Genomic DNA, 16043 nt, shown 5'->3' with positions numbered 1-16043 from the left:
TTTGAGATACCATTGCATTTTGATACAGTTAATTAACTGGTTAAGATACCCTTTCTTTAGTTTGATGATAAAACATTTGCTGTTACAGTGCACCTGCCTATTCACCATGTTCATTACATTGAAAGGATGTTTTTTGCTGGTTTGTGCAAATTTTATGATCCCTGAAAGTTTAGAAGAGCTGAGTACACTCTGAATGTTAGAAAAGCTTTGTTATTTTGCTTTTTTATTCAGTGCTGCCTAGAGAGTCTTCAGAAAAGATGCCTTGCTAGCATCTGCAGGGTTTCAGCTGTAGAACTGTGATGGAGAGTTTTGATCCCCTTTTTGGTTTTGGTCAACTGTCAAGTTTGATGCTTTTTGGTTTTGAGCTGAAATAAGTCAGTCAGGCCTGCTTGCCCTAAGGAGGAGTGGGAGCTATGATGTTGTGTGGAGGCTGCAGGAAGAGAGAAGGCCTATGGCTCTGGTTTCACTCTTCTCCCTGGGTGGCAGTGGATGAGCCTCTGGGGAGGCAGAAGACGTTTTTGGATTATCAGCATCATCTGCCTAAAGCAAGTATTAACTTGCACAGCAATCTGGGCTGTTTGGGCCAAGCCTTCTTTCCTCAGCCAGTAAAATCCTGCTCCAGTCTACATCATCTTACCTTTATCTTGATTACTGGCAGTGGTAAGCAAGATATAAGTTCTTTTTTTTTTGCTTTGCTTGAGGCTTGCACAGAAACTTCACTTTCCTCATTTGTTTCATATTGGTTGCTTTCACTTAAAGATGTTTTTGAAAAGAAGACACAGTACAGGGAGGCATAGAGTATTTTTTGCAATGATTTGTCTCTTCTACCTTCACTTTCAACTCATCATATTTATGGTCTGTGATAGACATTCTGGTTTTCCAAACTTTTTTTGAAAGTTGTAGGAAAAGCTGCCTTGAAGTGATCTATTAGACTCCTTGTAAATTACTTGTAGTTTATTCCATATCATATACTCCTGACTCAGACATGGTTATAAAGAATATTCAACCCATGAAAGTTACAGTATTCCTAACTCATTTGTTTCACAAAGGCTTTTTTCCCTCCTCTATTCACCTCTGATGCTATCCATGTCATTTAACCCTGGATGAACCATTCTCCCTCTCTCCTGCCTCAGTTTATCAGCTTCATGGATAAATGTGGCAGTTTCCCTTAGATGCCCGGTCATCCTAGGTTTCAACAACATGAAATACTGTAATCCTCCTGGTCTTAATTTAATTCTGCCCCAGTTAGCTAAGTCCTCTGGTCTGCACAGCTACCAGTCACTAAGTTTACACAGCAGCCTTTGGAGCTGCCCTCCCTGTAGGCTTTCCCTGAGGTCCTGTGGTAGCTGGAGCAGGGGACTGTGCTGCTGATTGTGGCCTCAGTGGTGGCTCCTTCCCCTCCTGCCATTTTTTACTTTGCAGGTAGAACAGCTGCAGTGGAACTTTGGTTTTTCTGTGTAGTCCTGGGAGTCACTTCTCAGTCAGTGGCTGAATCACCCATGTAAATGAGACACCTGAAGTAAAGGTGATGTTTACAAAAAGATATAAATTCCTTGGCCATTCTGTCCTGTGACTCTTGTCTGTTATTGGCTGCATTCAGGTTGTCTTCTCTTTAGTGGTGTGATGTGTGGTAGGTAACCTAACACCCCAGGCCCAAACTTCCTCAAATACCTGCAGGACTTAATGAATTACAGAAGAATAAGAACAGCTGGTAGACTTGGATGCTTTTAGAAAAGGGTAAACTGAGAAATTTTTGAGGAACTGTCGTGCGGTATGTTGGCCCTCAGTGGTGGGTTTTCGTGCAATTTTTTCCTTCATTGTCTTCTAAGTAAGCAGATTTTTTTTATCTCGTGCTGCAGGATACACACTGCAGTTCAGTGTATACTGCTTGAAGAGATATAGACCTTAAATCATCATGTCTGGAATCCATACTTTCCTGAATTATGCGTTTTTGGTTGTTTTTTGTTTTTTGCTTTTATTTTTTTAAATCAAGAACACTGCATTCAAGAACGAAAGCTTTCTGAAAACTCCTTTTTTTTTTTTTAATATACATTTTTTTGGTATATTCAACATGTGTTTGATTAGGCTCAAACTAAGAGGCTTTGACATGCTTAGAGAAAGTGAGTGTTGCTTTTATTTGTATGGTAGCATGGCCAGGGACATGGTAGTATGAATTTTGCTAGGTTGCCTCTGGTGGATTTTATTATAATAAAATAAATTAGAAGTACCACCTTTGAAGGGCCAGATGCCCCTCAATTAAATTATTTCATCAGAGCCCTTGATTTCTTCAGTAGGAGGGTCAGTGCGTGATAGAAATTTGAGCTGCTTCAAAGGGGGCAAGTTTGAGCAACAGCAGTACATGATACCAAGGCTTTTGCAGTAATCATGGATTTTCCTGTACTGCAGAGCAGCATGCAGGATAAAGCTTGTCTTGTCACATTTGTTCATGATCTTCAGTGTATGTTTGCGTGGGAAAAGGGGTGCAGCTTTTCTTGCTAATGAGTGAATGCACAGTTCATCAGAAAGTAGAATCTTATTCTGGTTTCCTATGCCCATAGGAGACCAGAAAGTTAAAGCAAGTCTACTAATTTCCTACTTAAAATATTTAATGCTTCCCCTTAATAATCAATCAAACAAAAGAAATTGCTAGTTCACCCCCTTTGATTCTAAGAAGGGATTATTTAGGCATATTATTTTAGCTCTATTTCTAATTCATTATCTGCTTGACAAAAATTTTCTTAGTCTAAATCTTGGACTTCTAAATAAAATTGGAAAATTATTCCCACTTTGTTCGGTAATTAAATCTTTTGTGGGGGAAAAAGATTAAAATTTTATTTATAATTTCCCACAATAAATATATGTGCTCTATGATGTTCTTAGTAATTTAATAAATTTCAAAATGCCAAGAATATATTGAGACATTTGTTTAAAAGAAGATAATATAATAGTAATAATAATAATAATAATAATAATAATAATAATAATAATAATAATAATAATAATAATAATAATAATTTAGAAATGTTTTGGATTTTTCTCCATTTGGAAGTTGTATCTTAAATGTTCTAGAAGAATATGTATGTCTGTGGAAAAGTGACAGGTGCATATAAAATTTAAATGCTATAGTTATTTGTGTTTTCTATTCCACTCACTTTTTTTTAAATTTTATTTTTTTAATTTTTAGAAAACATGATCTGTCAGAGATTGTGCATTGTTTCTGGCATTCAAACTATCCACAGGCAACCCTCTTTCTTTTTTTCCCCCATGAAAAACACACGTGTCTCCCTTTACATAAGGAGTAAACCCAGGAATGTTTTGGAACATGTTTACAAATGCTGCTTTGCTCAAGGCAGCAGAGGTTTAATGCCCTGGGCTGCTGGGGGCATCTTTCCAGCCCTTGTGCTGCTGCAGTTCTGATTGCAGTTTTGGGGATGCTCAGACAAACTGTGAGCTTGTGCCCTGCTTGCCACGTTTAACTTGCCCTCTCCTCTGCTCCCGTGCAGTGAATCCAATCGCAAGCTAATCCGCTTGTTGATGATAATATACGGGGAGGGAGCGTGGTTTCGGGAAGGTTTTTCACATTCCAGGTTTTTTTTTCTGCATGAGCACAGGAGGGAAGGTGAGGAGGGAGCGAGTGCAGGGCAGCTGGTAGGGCACTGCTGCCAGAGTAACGTGGGTGTCACTGCAGCCAAGGTGTTGACATCTTCTGATCTCTGGAGGCATCCCGGCGCCCAGCCAGAGCCCGAGAAGGCAGCCAGAGTTGACTGCAATCATTAGTGGTAGAGCAGACTTATTTTAAGGTGTTTGCAGTAAGGAAAGGATGGGGATGTGCAAGGTTGAACTGTCCAGGCTTGTAAAAATCACTGGTGTGAAAAAAAGAAAAATTTAGAGGGAACATCGCTGCAGACAGGTGTCTCATTGCTATTTAAATAAAATAAAAACAAAACTCACCGCTTTTCAACCTGAAATGTTGAGGGACAAAGGCTGATAAGTTTTTAATATGTATAACATATGCACTTAAATTCTACCAATTAAATAAGTTGTAGGAGTTTAGATTATTTTGGTTCCACTCGGGTTCTAAAAGACCCACTAATATTGCATTTCATATTTATTTAAATGCTTGATTTTTTTCATGAGGCACGAGAGAGATATTTAAGACTAATTGTTAATTTACCTAAGATTGTTTTTAAGCTGTGTAGGCTTTGCTGTTGACTTTATTTAAAATATAGATGATCTAATTTCATTGCCTGGAAAAAGTTTAATAAAATCATGTTCCTATCAAATTAAAAATAACCTCAAAGTCAGAGCAATTTATTTAAGATTGTAATTTTAAATGCCTGAAATGCCGGAATTAAGGAGGTTTTTTCACAGGCTAGTATTTCTTTTAATCAAGTGTTTGTAGAGAGTAGTTCTTTGTGAAGCCCAGAGTTATTTTCACAAAAGAGAAGAACTGCCTGGTGGTGACCTCTCTTAAATGAGCAATTCAGGGTTATCAAATCAGACAGCAAGAGACTGGAGGAACCAAGGATTGTACAGGGTACAGCCATTACCCATTAGTATAACTCCACATTAATTTTAAATTGAATTTTTAAAACTTAATTGAGCAGCATTTTCAAGCTCTGTTCAGTGTGAGCAGGACATAAATTGAAACAGTATGTACCAGGAACCCTTAATAAGCAGAGAGCACTGCTGCCTTTCTTCCCTCTCCTTTAAAATCAGTGGTAATGCTCTGACATTAAAAAGAAGAATTTAATTAAGAGATCGTGACAGTGCATCTGAACTCTGACTGGCTAATGGGTTACCAGTGTAAGGGCTGTGCACTGAAATGAATGCAGACTTATTTCTTTAACATTCATTCTTAGATGAGAACTCTCTTCTGTTTGAACTTTTCATCATTTTAATGATGGAGAAATATTCTAATGGATAATCTGTACATGAAGAAAGACTTTGAAAATGTAGTTGTGCAGTTGGATTCCCAAGAAGAAAATTCTAATACAGAGAAATTAGAGCAACTGCTCCAAGCCTTGTAACATGGTAGGAAATCACTGATATAAATAAAAAAAGAAAATCTGAGGTGTTGTTCTAGAACTGTAAAGCTTGTCAAATTTTATTTTAATTAATTTCTCTGAAAGTGCATTAATATTTCATTTTAAGCAGAAGCCAAATTCATTTTTGTTTCTCAACTTGAAGCATGCAGATGAGCTTAAGAAAGCAAGTTCTGAGCTTCAGAATGTAATTATTTTATATAGTGTAGGTTGGATGTGCTTCTCTGCTGCAGACTAATGTTTGGCATTCCAATTTAAAGCACTGGACTTATTGAAACTGAGTCCTTAATTTTACAAAACTCCTTAATATGTATTTTCCCTTCATAGCAGAACAAGAATGACTGCATTACATGGTTTACTTGTCAAGTCTGCTATCATATAAGATTTAAAGATACACCTTCGGTTTATTGTTGGCTGCTTGATATTTTTGACAATCATATGGCAAGTTTGTGTTTAGTGGTGGAGTTTGACTTCCTTCTGCTGGCTATGATGTGGTGAGGCCATCAGGGCATGGGACAAGCCTGAGAGGAAGAAAGTACCATGAAGTTTGTTTATTTTGGTTACTTCAAGGCACTAGATCCAAGGTTTATATTAAATTATCATTTCTGACAGTCCATTGATTAATACTGGGGAGGGGATGAGGAGGGGAGAAAGGTAGGGAGTGCAAGCCCTGAAAATCCTTCTTTCAAACTTAGTATTTTCTATCAAAAGAAGCCAGCTAGCTGAAGGGGAAGGTGCGCCTCCCACAAAATAATTTTACTGTTGTTTAGCATCACTGAAATAAAAATATTAAGATTTCCCTCATTTGCTTGATATTGGAATTTAATAATTTCATTGATTCCTGAAGTTCAATAAGGACTTTCATGTGTAGGAGTATTTGCAGGCATCAGAAAACTTTATTTTTTCCAGAAAGGAGTTGAGGATGGAGCCTGTGTCTGTCACAGGGTGACTTGGCTGCACCACAGTTGGTCCAGGTGTCCTAGAGCCCAACATCCATTGCTTTTGCCCTCTCAGAGACCACCCCTGTGATAATCAGGCTCGTTTTAGGGAGCAGCAATGAGAGTGCATTTTGGAAGTGGCTTTTGTGCCATTTTATTCTGGAAATTTTTTTTGCACGTGGTATCTTGTGGCTCTTTCTGGCCCAGCCCTGCAGACAGAGCTCACATGTGAGGAACTGGCAGAGAGGGTGGCTGGGTGAGGGAAACTGGATGGTGTCTTTCTGCAGTGAGAAAATCTCAACAATAAACCTGCAGTTGGTAAAGATAATGGCATGGTCTTCCTACTGGAATATGAGTGACTGAAATTTGCCTGCTTGGTATAAATAGAATTAATCTCTTTAAACATGTTAATAGTTAGAGTGAATGCTTCAGTGGTGATGGACCCCTGGTTAATCTACCACAAAACTGTTTAAAGTGACTAACCCATGCTAGGATTACAGAGGGTAGATGCAAAATGAAGGGTCTGAGTGTTATGAAGTACTCCTGCCTGTGACAGGAGGCTGGCTGATATACACATGCAGCATTAAATCATCATCTTTTTCTGCCCTTGGTGTTTTGCCACAGGCTTTCAGGTTATTAAATTCTGTGGCTCAGCAGCAGTGCTTTTGGTGTTAGAAAGCCTGAAGTTTAAAACCTCAATGAAGTTTCTCATTCCGAGGGTTGATTAGAGCTAAAAACATCCACAGAGGTCATGCTTTCTATGTGTTGAGCAGAATGGGTGGTTGCAAGTAAATGCTGCCATCTTTCCAGGGACTGAGCAATGCTGAGTGCTCAGAAGCTGTATCCTGGTCAGGAAATAGCATGCAGCTATAACATGGGAGAGAGCAGTGACATTGTTTGCTCTCTTTGTGCAGGTTTCTGGGTATTTTTAATGCTGACTTTTGGTGGAGGGTCTTGTTTTCCAGCTGAAATCAAAGTTGAGCATTTAGTGTGAATGGTAATAAGGAAAAAGGATCCCCCAAGAGCTGAAACTGTTTCTATCTTACTGACCTGTCACCTGGCCCTGCAGCTCCAGACAGATTAAATTTTTCAGTGATTTGTGGTAGCTGTGCTTTTTTTAAGAACTCTCTAAGCTCCTTCCTTTAAATGAGATTTGTGTTATTCCTCTTTTAGTGCCTTCCTGCCCTGCACTTTTTATTTCAGCTAGCTTTAGATGGATATGTGGTGCTTAGTATAACAAAGCTAAAATTTTAGAAGGTATTGAACTTGGACAGATAAAAGGTAGCATTAAAAAGGAACCATCAGTTGGTTGGTGAAAAAGAGCTGTTGCAGACCTTTGAAATCCCTCAATGCCAGGTTTGTTTAAATATATCTTACAATACACCCAGTGTATGTATTGTAAATCTGCTCAAAGTTGAATGAATTTTCTTAGGAGCACAACTGCTACTGCTGGGCTGCAGTTAAGTGTGTCATGGTCGTGTTTTGTGCCAGTGCAAAATCCTGGTGGTATTCTTCACTGCCAAATTTGATTTTTAAATGCTATTGAGTGATTGTTTCTTATGGGTCCTCAGTACTGAGCTACTCTACCATGGAAATGCATGGTAGCATGGTCTGAATGCATTTGGGTTGAGGTTTTGTTTTCTGTGTCTTCTTTGTATCATGATAATGACAAATGTCTTTTATATCTTTTGAGTTAACTCTACCTTGGTTACTCTTATTTTCAGAGAAGAAATGGGGAAGATATTCCAGTTGCTCAGACTAAAAATATCAATCACAGAAGATTTGCAGCTACCTTTAAGTTGCAAGAGGTGACAAAAACCGACCAGGATTTATACCGCTGCGTAACTCAGTCAGAGAGAGGTTCCGGAGTCTCAAACTTTGCTCAACTTATTGTTCGAGGTAAAGTTTTATTTATTTTCATTTTATCCAGTTAAATGCTTTTAATGCCAGTGCTTTCTGCTTACACTTTTTATTTAGCTTACAAATGCCTTGATCTGGAATGACCATGTGAAGATAGCCCTGTGAAACTGTCATAAGATGAAAGATTGCTTTGCAAAGCTTCTTACAATTGCTTTCCACAGAATGCACCAGTGCAAAACCCTGATCCCACAGTGTGTGGAATGTGCCTGCATGCTTTTCTGGAAATGCTATTTGCTGAATTTAAGGTGCAAATCAGATTCCACCTATACATAGTTAGCATTCCTTTTTAAAATCTGTTGCCTTGAGCACACTGTAGTAGAGCAAATAATACATTGTTCTGTTACCTGGGAGACAGGTAGAAAAAAAGAGTTGTAAACTTTCACCTACCCAAGGACTAGGAGCATTGTGGAACTCCTCTGTGATGATTTCCAATACAGAAGTAAAAGGAAAAAAAAGAAAAATTGCTTTTTCCACTTGAAATGCTTTTTTGGTTGAAATTAATTCAAAAGCCTGCTGGAGTGAAACCATAGCTTGTTTGTGGAGTGATCGAGTTGGTGATTTTTTTATTTTTGCATTTTATGCTCTGGAAACGTGCAACCTTGACTAGGAAAGGATATGGTTGAACATAGGAGTTCAGTTTTCACTTCAAAAATTGTGTGCTCTATGGCCTGGAATAAGCTACTGCACTGTTTCTTACCTAATTATGTTGACTCCAAAACTGCTTGTTTCATTCTTAATTGTGATGAGGTTTACAGTTTTTTAACTGGGAAAGAGAAGTGATGTACAAACCTGTTTGTGGGGCAGCTGCTTGGTGGAGGAGCTGTTTTGGCCAGGTAGGTGCAGGGGTCTGACACACAGTGGGCAGTTTGCTCGATTCTTTGGTGTTTGCTCAGTTTGGCATCTTGGAGTCAGACACTGCATCTGGAATGGGGACAGGGCAAGCAAGTTTGTCCTCAGCACACAGAAATTAAAGCAGTGCAGGAAATGCCCTGACCTATTTTTTATCTGGTATTTGCTGGCAGAGGTATTTTCCCTGGGAGACCAGTTGATTGAGGTCAACTAGGTTTTATGGCTGCTATAAAACATCGATAAAAATGGGTCTTGCTGACTACACAAAGATTTAGACAACATGTTAAGAGCTTCTTTTTCTTCTGTTAGATGCACCTTTTGTCTAGCAAACTGCAAGATGGTCTTCATCCTAATAAATTGAAATTAGTTCTATCGAAGCATGAAAAGAGACTTTTGTTGTTAGAAAGGCAGGGTAAATCGATGCATTTGTCCAATAAATGAAATTTTCTAGTCTTTTTCTAGTATAAAACCACAATAAAATGGTGTTAGGAATGCTATTTGTATTTTAAAAAAAAACCCAAACCAAAACAAAAAAACCTGAAATAACCTAAAAAGAGTATAAAATTTCATAGTACCATCTTTTAAAAGGCATCATATTGTCCTGCTGTAAAACGTAGGTAATTTTGTAGATAACACCATATTTATGGCCCAAAACATAAATTTTATATTTAGATATATATATATATATATGTATATATATATATATATATATATATATATGTGTATATATATATATATATATATATGTATATATATATATATATATATATATATATATGTATATATATATATATATATATATATATGTGTATATATATATATATATGTATATATATATATATATATATACATATATATATATATATATATATATATATATATATATATATATATATATATATATATATCAGCCATAGAGGTTTTTTTTTTTAATTTTAAGGTTGAAGGTTTTACTTTTTGGGTGCTTTTTATTGGAAGTCCAAGAGTTTTAACTTTTTTTTTTAATATGCATATACATACACACTTGCACACATATATAAATAAAAATATTTTAAAATGCCCTAAAATATAAACCTTCCAAAACCATTTTAATCTATTTGACACCATGGTAGAGAACAAAGATATATGTTTTATAGTTGGATTTATTGCTTGCTGTTGCATTTGAAAAGCAATATACAGTAATATATTTTCTTGTTTGTCTGGATAACTGCTAAATAAATCTTGTTAGCCAAAAAAGCATACCCATACCCTTAGGGATCAGCTACCCTGGTGTTAAAACTGTAGTGAAAATTAACCATAATGACAGGTCCTATATCTCAGTGGCACTTTAAAGCTGACATCCTGCTACATGGATACAAAAGATGATAATTTTAAAGGAAATTTTTGGGCCACTGATACGAATTGCCTTTAATAAGAGCTGGCATAGTATTGCCCATTGTCAAAGATGACCCAGGGGGAAGAGTTTATTAGTGCGTTTCCTTCTAAACTGGAAGTGACAGGGCATGCTTGGGGCCCTTTTGTTGCTGTTTGTAAAAAATGAAAATTTCACTGCAGAATTCTCATGCTGAAGAGTATTGATCTGTGTGTTCTCACAGCCAGAGGAGGGGAAAAAAACGATGAAACACAATTTACTTTGTCATGGCTTTAGTATTGCTTCCAGATAATTCTGAGTTACGATAGGGTCTTTGGTTTGTAGAAGCCAAACTTTATTGACAACACTGTTCATTAGAGAGAGAGGGATGAGGAGCAGGAGTTGTTGCCCAGTAACTCAAAACCTCAGTGTTTGCATTCAGGGCCAAGATATGGATATATCCCATGTCTATACAGATCTGTGATACCATAATACAGGTGTAGAGGCATCTGATACTCTCCTGATGAGCAAACTATAAGTTAGTCTTGATGAGCAATGAAAGTTTCCAGTTCTATAATGTACATTATGTTGAAACACCTTTATTTAATTTTGAGCTTTTGCAGAAGAATTACTTTTAGTGGAGTTCTAAACTCCATTACAAATGTAGTTACCTCAGAGGGATGGTATACATTTCAAGACCCTGAAAGGGATAACTCAATTACTCTGATTAGTTTTTTGAAGAAAAATTGAACCTAGGATAGGATTTGTAATTAAATTATGAGATTTTACCAAAAGTAGTTCCAGTCAATGATTTAATGTCTCACCTTTGTTTAGAGCTGGTCTTCAGCTCCCAGCTCAGTTGCTGCACTGTATTGATTTTTTTTTTACGTAGTTTCTATGGCATTGCTATTATTCTTGGATGCAGTGGAAGGAGTTTTCCCTTTCTCCTTCCTTTTACAGGAAGTTTGAGGCTGTTATTTGACTTATCCTCCTGAATAATCCATCTGAGTAATTTATATTTTCCCTGGTAAATTGGCAATTTCTGGGAAGAGAGTTTCTTGAAGTCTTCAGGGCTGTCTGCACTCAAACTTGAGGGAGATGCTTGGAGGGAGGAACAGTATTTGTGATAGGTAAGAGTGAACAAGAAGCCACTGGTGGTTTATTTCTTTTTCACTTGCTTCTTACTTGCTTTTGAGCAAGTCATCTCAAAGACTCAGCTGCTTAGTGTGGAATTGTAGAAATGAAGTGCCCAAAGAGATCACCTGTGCCCTGGCTCATGTGTATATTTGGCGTATACAGCTCTGTAGCCTTTCAAGTATTAAATGTTCTGACAATCAATCAGTAGAGAACTTTGCCCCATAATCAGTTCTTGTACTGCTTCATTGTTCCATGCTCTTAAAAATGTTTCTCTGAAGTTGTCAGATTTGCCAGAAAAGCTACCTTGGGCATCAAGAAATGAGATAGTGTCCAACACAGCAGCTGTGATCAAATTTTTAGTTAAAAGTGGCTGTGATATGGAAATGAAGCTGATGAATAGTTTGTTGCTCTGATTGTCAAAAAAAAGGAGCAAACCACTTTCTTAAATGGTATAATAAGGAATTGCACTTTATGAAAAGTGTTTTTATGCTTGCCTAAGTTTGGTTTTTTTTTCAAGTAGCTACACATTGTTAGAAAAATAATTGTATGAAACTTGACATTATGCTATTAAATGCTGCAAAATCAGCAGAAAATATGGTGCATTTTATTTTATGTAGTGGATCTTGCACTTATTGTTTGGAAGAAAATGTTTGTTAAAGATAAGGTAGAAAAATTAAGGATAAACCCCTCAAAATGTATGGATCTAATATAGCATTTGTTAATAATAATGTGGAGAGTTCTATCATATGTCTAGTTCTGCTGATAAGTTTATTAGTTTATTTAAGCCATGAATTACAACAATTCTTTGTTTTTACTACATGATCATTTTTCTTTTTAACATTTCTTCATCCAATCAAAACATCTCTTCTCTGCTGAGTTCAAAGCAAGGGGAGGTTTCTGCCTTGATTTATAGTTTCAATATGGAATTGTCTTCAAGCACGTTGGAAATCTAAGTTAGTAACAGCAAAAGAGGGCAGTTTTTCTCTACTGTCTTCTAAATGTTCTTCCAAAAATCCTAAATTCTGATGAAATTGCCTGTTTCTGGGCATCTGATCTGTTTGTATAAGTTTGTGGATATCATTGTTTCTTTTATTTGATTTGACATTGCAAGCAGTCTCTTTTCTAAGTCATCAGGTTCAAGTTTTGGTGGGATTTGTGATTGTTTGGCTCTTTTCTGTTTGCCTTATTGGGCTGAGTTTGCCATCAGAAACAGTTCCTGTTACACAAGCCTGGCAGAGCCCTTTCTGCCTTTCTTGTCTGAATCTCTTTAGGGATTTTCTATAGGAAAACTTCTAATTTGGCTGGCTCCTGGTGATGCTAGAACACTGTGAAGATGGAGTTTGCCCCTGGCAAGTAATTCTCCTGGGAACATTATTCTTTTTCTTGTACAAGAAAGCTTTGAAATATTTCCATTTGAGAAAGCTGTGGACTGAAATGCACTTTCCAAATTTCACTGGTACTTGTTTTGTCTGGAAAAAAACCCTAAAGTCTCTAAGTTGCTTCAGATGTGTGTACTCAGTTTTGTGACTTGGTTTATTTGTTCAGTGTAATAACAGACTTAAAAATATGTCAAGGGGAGCACTAGGTGGCAGGTAAAAAGTAAATACATCAGGTAGCCTGAATTTATATTCCCTGCTTGCAAATAGACTGAAGTATTTTTATACCAATTTAGCAAAATGCCCTGTATTTCTGCCCTCCATTATTAAGTTCTTTTATAAACAGGAAATTCGTGAGAAAAATTTTTCCCCACTGGTGATATTGCCCACCATCATACATATTAGACAGTTGAGTTTATTGGTGATACTTTGTAATGTGTTCAGAAATTCAGTCTCCAAGAGAGAGTGGTATCTTTGAAAAGTCTTCAGGAGGGCCTTTGGTGTGTTTTTTTCTGAAGTCACTGAATTTCAGACCAGAGAGGAAAGTGAGGAGAGAGATTTTGCAGTCCAGGTTATTGAAATCTGTGGGTTTTGCATCAGTGCCTTGGCTAAGTTTCCTTTTGAATCTTCAGCAGACTTCAACAGAGGTATGCAAATATTTTATTTGTGTCAGAAGACCCCTGTGGCCTCTGCACTTGGCTCACAAGATGCATTCCTGAAGTATTGATATTAATACTGGTATTTTTTTGGACACTCAACTCATCTTCAAAATTACTTTATACTCTTAAGTTTCCTTGTTAGTTGTAGCCTAATTCTCTCATGGCTGTATCCCTGCGGGAAGAGCAGATGACAATGTCATAATTACTTTGCAGTGATCGGAAAAGTAAGGAAATTATTTCATGAGATTTTTCTAAACCTTTGTAATAAAACACAAATTATATTTTGGGTGTATATTTAGTGTAAGCATTTGTCAGAGAGTCAAGGATCCAATTAACTTGATCTTTTTGTGGCATTCTCTGGTTTTAATTTCTCTACTGTATTAAGATCTTATCCTCTCTAAGTAGGTTTAACATGTGAATCTTCCTGTTTTTCAATCCTCTGTTTCTTACAGCAGGTAAAGAGGGTCTGTCACCCTGAAGTCAAAGCTTGCCTCCTTTGCATAAAAATAATGAAACAAGGATATAGGAAGATACCTCAGAAAGTCTTTATGCTCATAATGAATAAATTGAACCAGATAGGAGTCTCAATTTCATCATTCATCTACATATCAGAAAGAACAGCAGCTTCACTTTCTGCTCAGCCAACTCTGTAGAAGTAACTCTGCTCAGCTGCTTTGCTCAGGCAGCATTTTTCTCTGGTTTATATAATTAATAGGTGCATTGCTCATTTTCTTTAGGAAGTGCAGGAAAGCTGCTTTTGCTGGAAAACCAGGAGAAAATGGTTTTGGCAGGATTTTTCAAAGAAGCCAAAGAAACTGATTCACACGAGGTAACAGAAATGCCAGGTATTTGGCATAGGCTCCATTCCATCTTTCTGTGTTGAGGAATCTTGGCTGCACATGTTTATATTTGAAATGGCAAACACAGAATTGTTGAGACTGAAAGGCACCTCTGAAGGTCATCTGGACCAAACTCCTCCTGCTGAAGCAGAATCACCTAGGACCAGTTGCCCAGGATCATGTCCAGATAGCTTCTGAAAATCTCCAAGGATGGATATTCTGCAGCCACCTTGAGCAACCTGTGTCAGTTCTCAGGCACTCTCACAGTTAGAAAAAGTGTTTCCTGATGCTCAGAGGAACCTTCCTACATTTCACTTTGTGCCCAGTGCCTCCTGTTCTGTCACTGGGCACGACTGAAAAGAGCCTGGCTCTGTCCTCTTTGCACCCTCCCTTCAGGGTTTATATACATTGTCAATATCCCCCTAAGCCATCTCATCTCCAGCTGACTCTTGAAATCTTTCTAATATGAGCTGTTGCTTTATTGTAGTTCTGATGTGTTCTTCAGGAAGACCTGAAACATTTAAGGTAAAGCACAGATTTTGCTTTTATTTCATAGGACTTGAATTTTGTACTGCTTGTTATAGGCTAAATTAATATTCTCATTAGGCAAAAACTAGCAGTTCCAGTGCTGATGATCATCTTCTTACTGTATTCTCTGAATTTAAAGGTGGCTGGTCTGGATCACAGCAAGAACCCAAGTCCTGTAGCTCTGTGTCCTGCCCCAATAGCCAGTGACTGGGGCAGAGTATCAGAGAAAAGTAGATGTAGAAGCATCCTTTGCTGACTTAGAATTTTTCTATCCCAGGGGTCTATGGTTCAGACATTGTCTAAGGACAAAACCCTCTCAGCCTGGACATAAGTGTTGTGCCTTAGTTTCTCACTCATAAGCATGCAGGAACCAAAACAGATTAATGATTCACTAATTCACTTACTTGGTGCAAGGGCTGTTTGTTATTTATAGTTTTCATTGCCTGATGTGTATTTTCCCTGACATCCATGATGGATGTTGATGCTTTGTGGCACTTTGATTCATGAGTCTGAGCATCATGAGTTCCTCTTGTGTTTTCTGCAAGGCTTCATCCTGCCTGCATGAGAGCACATGGCATGGCAAACTCTATGGAAGTCATCTCTTCTCTGCTTCCTTCTCAGTGGCAAGAAGCATGATGGGCATACTCTTTTCACAGACTCTGGGCAGAAATCAGAACAAAAGGAAAAAGAGGAGGAGGAAGGCTGGGAATGCTAACAACTAGCTGAATGGGTGTTTGCATGGCTATTTCTGCTCTTTTTTTTTCTGAGAGCTGCTTTTCTGTATGTCAATATAGTTGCATTTCTTGGCATCCGATCACATGTAGAACTACAGATAGCTTTTCTTTTGTCCTTCCTAATTAGCAGGTGTGACACTATTTTATGTGTTATTAGGTGTGACACTACTTTGTGTCCAGGAATGAGCGTGTGGCAGGCCTGACTGGTTTTCTGATGGCTGTCTTTGACCATGTTACATAAACGTTCAGGCAGGAATGTGCTTTCAAAGCAAATCTCCAGAAAAGGGCCCTTCCCTGCTTGCCAGGCAGTGGCCTGCTACTTGTTCTTATCAGCTCTTGTGAAGACCTTGCCATGGCTTGGCAGCAGAATAAATACAGCTGCAGGGTCAATGAAAATCAGTGGGAGCAATAATGGGTGGTGACCTGGGATGATCTTGGCCAAGTGGCTCAGGGTTGCAGAGGAGTTAGCTCTGGGCTGTCAGGCTTAGTCCTGGCTTTAGGTAATATTCCTCATGAGTTTTCTGCTTCTGTGGCAGACCAGATTTTATCAGCCCCCTTACAGGCAGCCCAAACTGGGTATCACCTGCTCTGCCTAATCCAGCAAAGCCAAGATATGATGCAGCTTTGCTCAGCCTGATTCTAAATGGTGTTGCTGGTGATAGCACAG

The 16043-nt window shown here is 37.9% G+C and overlaps 1 protein-coding gene across 3 annotated transcripts in view; it reads left to right on the top strand.

Moving 5' to 3' along the window:
• Positions 1-16043, top strand: part of PTPRK (protein tyrosine phosphatase receptor type K) — a 371462-nt gene that overhangs the window by 177356 nt on the left and 178063 nt on the right. For all 3 annotated transcript variants that reach the window (XM_056487252.1, XM_056487251.1, XM_056487253.1), the window contains exon 6: positions 7708-7882. In XM_056487252.1, the coding sequence (XP_056343227.1) occupies positions 7708-7882 (175 nt within the window). The remainder of the gene's footprint in view (positions 1-7707; positions 7883-16043) is intronic.

This window comes from Oenanthe melanoleuca, chromosome 3 (genome assembly GCF_029582105.1).
Source record: "Oenanthe melanoleuca isolate GR-GAL-2019-014 chromosome 3, OMel1.0, whole genome shotgun sequence".
Taxonomy (NCBI): domain Eukaryota; kingdom Metazoa; phylum Chordata; class Aves; order Passeriformes; family Muscicapidae; genus Oenanthe; species Oenanthe melanoleuca.
Note: the sequence above shows the minus strand (reverse complement) of the source record. Positions and strands in the feature narration are given on the sequence as shown.